This window comes from Lactuca saligna, chromosome 5 (genome assembly GCF_052625555.1).
Source record: "Lactuca saligna cultivar CGN05327 chromosome 5, ASM5262555v1, whole genome shotgun sequence".
Lineage (NCBI taxonomy): Eukaryota > Viridiplantae > Streptophyta > Magnoliopsida > Asterales > Asteraceae > Lactuca > Lactuca saligna.
The window spans coordinates 39,788,554-39,796,031 of record NC_136421.1 but is presented as its reverse complement, the minus strand read 5'-3'; the positions used below and the strand labels follow the sequence as shown (position 1 = coordinate 39,796,031).

Genomic DNA, 7,478 nt, shown 5'->3' with positions numbered 1-7,478 from the left:
TTACGGTTCATGAGATATGGCCAAAACACTGACGAGGGGTCAAGCTGTCCAACAACGTCCTTCTTTCTTCAAAATCCATGATCCAAGCGTCCAATCGCTAGTTCCGCTTCATTTTCCTTTCGAGCATGTATTTGTTGCTGAAAATGAAATATTTAATCTAATTAAGCACCTTTTGTTCATTAAATGAGACAAAATCAACATAAAGTATTAAGATAATGCATGAATTTTATAACTAAATATGCCCATATCAATGCCATGCATGGACGTAAAGTTAGCAACTTTACGTGGTAATTCAGTTCTAAGGGACCAGATCTATGGTTTGTGGCACTAGATTCACTTGGAAATTGGTTGCATGCTTTAAGACTAGGAGAACTCGGCGAGTTTAGCCGGGTTTTCCTACTTTCTGGATGTTGTAGAAACTCGACGAGTTGTTCTAGCAACTTGGCGAGCTGGTTTGGGTCTTTTTCGTTTTTTTGAGTACTGAAGGGACTTGATGAGTCGATAGATGCACCGGACGAGTTGGGTCAACATGGACTGTTGACCTCAACTATTGACCTTGACTGTTGACTGTTGGCTTTGACCAAGTTTGACCTTGCGGGTATTTTGGGTATTTTAGGATTTTTGATGGAATTAGTCTCATGGTGGTTGTAGGCCGTTGAGTTTGAAGTCGCGATTTGAGAGTTGGATCTTATCAGTTCAATGTTACTTGTCAGGTGAGTTTTCCTCACTATACTTAGGGGTCAAAGGTACCAAGGCCGACCTATTGGATTGATATCCCAATAGTTATTGATATGCTGAGTATGAATTAGATATGCATGCTAGTTGGTATGCTAGACTGGTAGATTTGTAGGACTACTTGTGATACTGTATGATTATTTGTATGTGTATTTATCTGTTACATGTCGACATGTTGTGTGGGTTGGGTTGAGGTTGCCAGATATGGGGTGGGGGCTAGGGAATGCATACCAGACTCATACTGAGGACTCATAAGCATTCTAGATACGAACTGAGGGTTGGACAGGGCATGCCAGACTCGTATTGATGGCTAATCATTTATATTCTAGTCTAAGGACTGAGGGAGCAAGCCATACTTATGCTGTAGGCTCGAGAGCAAGCCATATATGTGTTGAGGGCCAGGGAGGGCATGCCAGACTCATACTGTGGACTTATGGGTAATCCAGTTTGTAGAGATGTGGACCCATTACATGCTATCATTATGTGTATTATTTGTATGTATCAGTATATTGGGGGAACTCACTAAGCTTTGGCTTACAGTTGTAGATTTTGTTTTACTTCAGATGATTGCGAGAAGTTGAAGGCCTGATCGTGCACCTCCTCGCGTTTTATGTCATGATTTATGGGATTACTATAACGATAAACTATTTTGAAAACAATTTGTAATAAATGGTGGTTTTTGGATGTTTGAAAAGTTTAAACTTTTTGTGAATATTTATGGATGTTACATATACTTTCTTATATCTTTATTTGTGAACTTATTCATTTCATTCAGATTCTAACACCATTCATCTTTGTTTTCGAAAAGTTGCACATCTACCAACATTTGACTAAGCTCAATTAATTATGTAAAAGTCACAACCTCGTTTATATCCCGAGTCCTACTCCAATTCCAACTATCTATCCACCGATCCCTTAACCCAACAGAAAGGCAAATACATCATCAGAACCGTCCATAAACTCCCCCAACATCACCTATAACCATTCCATCCCTCGATTTCTGATCTTAAAGAATCGTCAAAGCATGGCCCTCCTAGTCAATGATCCAATAAAAACATGGGTGGTAGAAACAATTATAGACGTGAACCTATGAATTCACACCAAAGATGTCCATATTTAACCCACCAAATAGGAAGGGAGCAATGGACCATTTGTCACAAAGGTATCTTGTACTTAGTACTTTGAATCAACACTAAAATGCATTATTTGTTTGTTGTGCCAACATTATAAATACCACTCACAAACAAGATATCGATAAGCAAACACACATTTATTGTTCTCATATTATTCTCTCCTAACTATACAAATACCAACCAGAGAGTTAAAGCATAAGATCGAGCTTATTCTTAATTAACCTAGGTTTTCATGTGATTTTTTATTTCAGACCAAAGAGATTAACGTCGTCAACTCCATATCCATATCATATATTTTATATTTAGAACCTGCATTACATCAACTAGCCTCAATCTTTGGAAACTGGGTTACATCAACTACAACACAATAAACCTAAATTTGTAAAATACTATAACGAAATAAATGTAGCGAATTTCATTTTTATTTTATTTTATCTTATAGGAACAATTTATGAGTCGAGTTCAACTTAACGAGAGAAAAAAAAATCAGTGAAAATTAAAAGAAAAATATAAGAAATTGGTGTTATCGAGTTTCATTAAACAAAAAAATGAGGAAAAATAAATGATCACTTTCCCTCTTTTACTTTTTCATTTGATTTGGATAAGTTTTCTTTTCATTTCTCTTAGATTCGAAATTTTTTTTTTTTTTTTTTTTTTTTTTTTTTTTTTTTTTTTGTTAATGTCGGAACTAACAACAAGTGTTGTAGCTGCGTAAACATAACGATGCAAAAATCAAAAACCCTCTTTACCATCACTGCTATCTCTCCCTCCGCTCGCGTCACTCGTTTCTCGAGCGCCTTTTCCCGATCCTTTAAATCCGTCGTATCTGCCTTGCAGATATCACCATAACAACAAGATTCATTGATTCCGGAAGGATTTATTAGGGATTCCACCTCAAGGTTCTTGATGTGCGAATTAATTCCACGGATTTACGAATTCAATCGTTTATCAAGTGTCGTAGAGGATTAATAAGGTAATCCAAATTTCAAAATCGATCAAACATCCCCGCATCAGGTCCATAAGCTTTCTAAAATTGGTTATGCAAATCTTATTCAAAAATCTTTTCCTAAGATACAAGGGAAGGGTGGTGGTGTTGCTGTTGTCATGCGTATCGTTCATGAGCTATGATGGTTATCCATGATTTGTTTATATAAGCACAAATGTGTAATTGTTGTTAATTTCTCGGATAATGGAGTAGGGCTTGAGATTTATGCATTGCTCCGCAGTCTGCTTGCATTATCCTTGAACCATCCAGGCGTTTATAACGTGTACCTTTCATGATTTGCTTAATCCTCTCTCTGATTTACTTCGAAATTCAAACTTTCACAGTCTAGAACACGAGAACAGAGCATGGTAGAGAAGTTAGGGTTTGCATCTCCGACTCGCTTTTGTTTCCCATGCTATCACAGTTGACAACCTACTCCGACAAATGTAGTTTTGTCTTCAGATCCCAAAATAATCTCATCTGATTCCACTTCTGCTATATTTTGTTAAGTTACAATTAAGTTATATGCTAAATGCTTCTGGTTTATTAATGCTTCTGTAACAAGGAAACATGTTGTGGCTTGATCATACCGATTTCATTTATGGTTGATAGGGTTATAACGGAGACATTGCTGATGATTTGGTTGCTGCAAGTGTTGTTATATTGTGGAAGCGAGGGTCTGTGAGTTTCAATAAGAATAAAGCCAATTGCCATGTATAATAAGGGGAATTATCAGCAATTTGGGCAGCGGTTGCCAGCTGTCACTCCACCACCTCCTCCTCCACTCCAACAAGGCTCTTCAGCTTACTTGATTCCACAACACTCTTACTCAAGAATACCACCACCACCACAACCACAACCACATCCACAAGGACAACATTTTTATAGACTCCCACCTCCTCCCTTACTACCTCCTCCACCCTCTTTAAGTTACTTCACTCATGCTCCTTTTGGATCATTGGGTCACCTACCACCACCACCACCTCCGCCATCTTCTCCTCCTCCAGGACCTCCACCTCTTCCACCTTCTCCTCCCCACGAATCTCTCTCCACAGATGCTGAACTCAGTCCAAGTTCTAGAAAGCCTTCTGTTGCTGACATGAATGATGATAATTTAACCTCCACAGCTGTCAATGATTCTGATAAGGGTGTGAAAGATACATCTGACCTTAATATTACATCTGATATCCCTCCACCTAAGCCTAGAGATGAGAATACAACTCGAATGATTGAAGTTTTATGCCACTATATTGCAAAGAATGGTAATGAATTTGAAGACATGACCTGTCAAAAGGAGATTGATAATCCGGATTTCAAGTTCCTGTTTGGAGGACCACCAGGAAGTGAAGCTGCAATTTCACATGCATATTATAAATGGATGAAAAAGAAATGCAGTTCAAGTAAATTTCTTGATGGGGATATATCTCATTCCCCTGCTGTTTCTGACATGGATATGGAAGGTTAGTTTCAACGTTTCATTACAAAATTACAAAGTTTTTTATCCTGCAAACACTTCATTATGAATTACAATTTTTCTATTTTGCTCTTAGATGACATCACACAGCCAGAGGAGCATAAACCTGATTTTACATCCAATGAAGTGGAAAAACATGCATGCAATTCACAACAAATATCACACAAAGCTGCAACAGATGAAAATATATTCATCTCTGAATCTTCAGCTGTGAACCAATCAGGTGAACTCATTGAAGGCACAAACCCAATCAGACTTATACAAAGCTACGCTTCTGATGATACCTCTGAAAATGATGATGGACTACATTTTGAAAACGTCAGTCCTGTAACACTCTCACCACATAGTAAAGAAGACACTACAGTATTATCTGCACCTCTTGTGGAAGCTTCTTTGAATACATCATCTAAAATTCCAGAACCTTCCTCAACAACAGAATATTTGGAGAAACAAGATGATAGTAATGCTAAATTAGAAGTGGATGAGTTTGGGAGACTAGTCAAAACAGGTGGTGTCAGTGACAACTCTGATGACCACAACAGGAGGCGTGGTAAAAGAGGTAGAAGTAGGAGTCGATCCCCTAATGTAAGGAGGAGGCGGAGCCCACGTAGGAGGAGAGAGAAACGTAGTCGGTCTCGCAGGTATTATTGTAATTAATGCTGTTTTTTTGGGTATAAAAGTTACCAATGTATGTGTTTTTTGCAGCTGGTCCCCCAAGAAAAGAAGCAGGAGCAGGTCACCATACAGGGAACGGGAACGGGAAGAAACCGGTGCTGACTGGACCAGACGGAACAAAAGTCAACGTGGGGCCCGGTGTCACAACTTTCATGAATCTGAAAAAAATGACGAATTTAGACGTCATAAAAACAAACACCAAGAGGTATCGGATAGAAGTAGTGACAAGGTCAAAGAAGAGTTTGTTGACCCTTCAGGTCAATGCGAAGAAGTCAATTCCATTGACCAACCACCTGAACAACCTGTAACCGAATCAGTTACGCCACCTGTCCCAGTTTCTTCAAATTATCCTCTGTTGCCCTTTCCGCCTCCTTCCACCTGGAACAATCTTCCACTTCCACTTCCACTTCCACCACCACCACCCCGCCCTCAAATCAGCGGCCCATTGTTACAGTATCATCAGATTCAGACTCAGCCGCCGCTTCAACTCAACTACCCTTTTCAACCGTTTTTCAGACCCTATGTGACCGAAATACCCTTGGAGCAACCTTACATTGGACAATCTAGAATCTTAACCACCCACTACAACCCTTACGCGTCCACCTTTGACCACCCGTTGACCACCAATATCAGTCAAGACACAGGGACATCTTACAACCAATACGACCCGCTCTTCGACAGCATCGAGCCGTCTTCAAATCTGGAAGAAGGAAACGGTAACACGAAGCAGAAAGAGGCTGCTGCTGACGTGGAAAACGATGAGTTTGGTGAGACGGGGGATGCTGAGGTGGGTGCGGTGGAAAACGATAGTCCGAGCTCTCCGATCGACCTGCCAGATGTCGCGACGGGAGAGGTCGAGATCGATCAAGTGAAGAACCCCGGGAAAATCAAGAAAAACAAAGATTCGAGATCGATGAAGCTTTTTAAGGTTTCGCTTGCGGAGTTTGTGAAGGAGGTTTTGAAGCCGTCTTGGAGACAGGGGAATATGAGTAAAGAGGCGTTTAAAACGATTGTTAAGAAGACAGTTGATAAAGTGTCTGGAGCTATGAAGAAACATCAAATACCAAAGTCCCAACCCAAAATAAATCAATATATAGATTCCTCGCAAAGAAAGCTCACAAAGCTTGTTATGGTAAATAAATTATTTCATGTTTATTTTAACGTTGATAACGTTAAACATTTTTTCTTTTCTTTTTTTTTTCAGGGATATGTTGATAAGTATGTGAAGGTATAGTAACTTTGTATGGATATGAAACTGTGGGGAATCAATCAATGCTTCTTGCTATTTACGTCTCAATAAGCTCACAGATCAGTGGAGTTTAAGGACTCTTCGGGACATGTATGTAATATGTTATCTTTTCAGAATTTGGGTAGTTGCTTGTGTTGTTTGATAAATGCCATTTTTTTTTTGTCTAACACGATTGTAAAGAATAGCCAATGTGATGCTTTGTTACGTATAACATATGCTTCCAAGTATTCAGTCATTTCTGGCATGCCTACAGGAATTTTGAGAGCTTTTAACATTTATAGTTTTCATTTCCTATGCCTCGCATTTTACTATCATTGAGTGGTATGTTGTATATGGTAATATGGTATTTTATTGGAAATGTATTGACCTTATTATGAATTTTGTTTAGGAGTTGTGTTTTGATGATGTTGCATGGTGTGAGATGAATTCCTCGTTGCATGAAGAGCTAGTTACTTGGTTATCAAGTTTACTATTATTTAGGAATGTTCTTTTTATTTGGGAGTTTTACTTGGGATTTATTTCTAACATGCACACTTGTATGTACACCTGAATAACACAAACATATTAAGCCAGCAGCTTCGATTTCCTTGCATCAAATCTTTACAGAGCTCTTGTCAATATTGACTTTACTCTAGATATCACACATAGTGCACATTGCAACAGTGCTCATTGCATCTTTTAATACACCAAAACCTTCAATAAAGTAAAAATGGAACAATTAAAGGCAAGAAGGTGATACCCCATTGTTTTTTTTTACATAAATGAAAATAGGTGATACCCCATTGCTTTTTACCTAAAATAAATAGGTTAAGTTGTATCAGATCAAAAGGGTAAATTTAAATTGAATGTATTTTTGAATATTACATTATCATTCACAAGAAGAAAAAAACGCCGATGATAAATTTATGTACTTGTCTATCATTTAGCACATGATCATTAACATGTGCAAACCCACTGTAGGTCAAAATCGTTGTGTTCTGCATTTGAAATTCAACTACGTAGTTCATAACACAAAAGAGAATAGCGAAGAAACATTTTTGTTGTTTGTTTTCGTCCGAAAAAGTTGTTAAGGTTTTGGTCCTTAACCACTTGGGTTGTGGTGACTTGGTAAGGCATGTGGAAGATATGGTGGATAACCTATTGACCCATGTTCAAATCCTGGCACCACTTAGCCCTTGTGGCTATGGAGGTTCGCCTGCAGTGACTCCAGGGCATGAGACAAAGCTT

The 7,478-nt window shown here is 38.6% G+C and overlaps 1 protein-coding gene across 2 annotated transcripts; it reads left to right on the top strand.

Annotated features, from left to right (window-relative positions):
* Nucleotides 1–2,588: 2,588 nt before the first annotated feature.
* LOC145047901 (uncharacterized) lies at nt 2,589–6,486 on the top strand. Of its 2 annotated transcripts, XM_078996259.1 has the most exons (5): nt 2,589–2,841; nt 3,466–4,313; nt 4,404–4,968; nt 5,033–6,134; nt 6,207–6,486. In XM_078996259.1, the coding sequence occupies exons 2-5, from the start codon at nt 3,566–3,568 to the stop codon at nt 6,234–6,236; spliced, it is 2,445 nt and encodes an 814-aa protein (XP_078852385.1). In that variant the 5' UTR covers nt 2,589–2,841; nt 3,466–3,565; the 3' UTR covers nt 6,237–6,486. The 2 variants fall into 2 exon arrangements, with proteins under 2 accessions (XP_078852385.1, XP_078852384.1); XM_078996258.1 differs by having other exon boundaries at nt 2,589–4,313.
* The last annotated feature ends 992 nt before the right edge of the window (nt 6,487–7,478 follow it).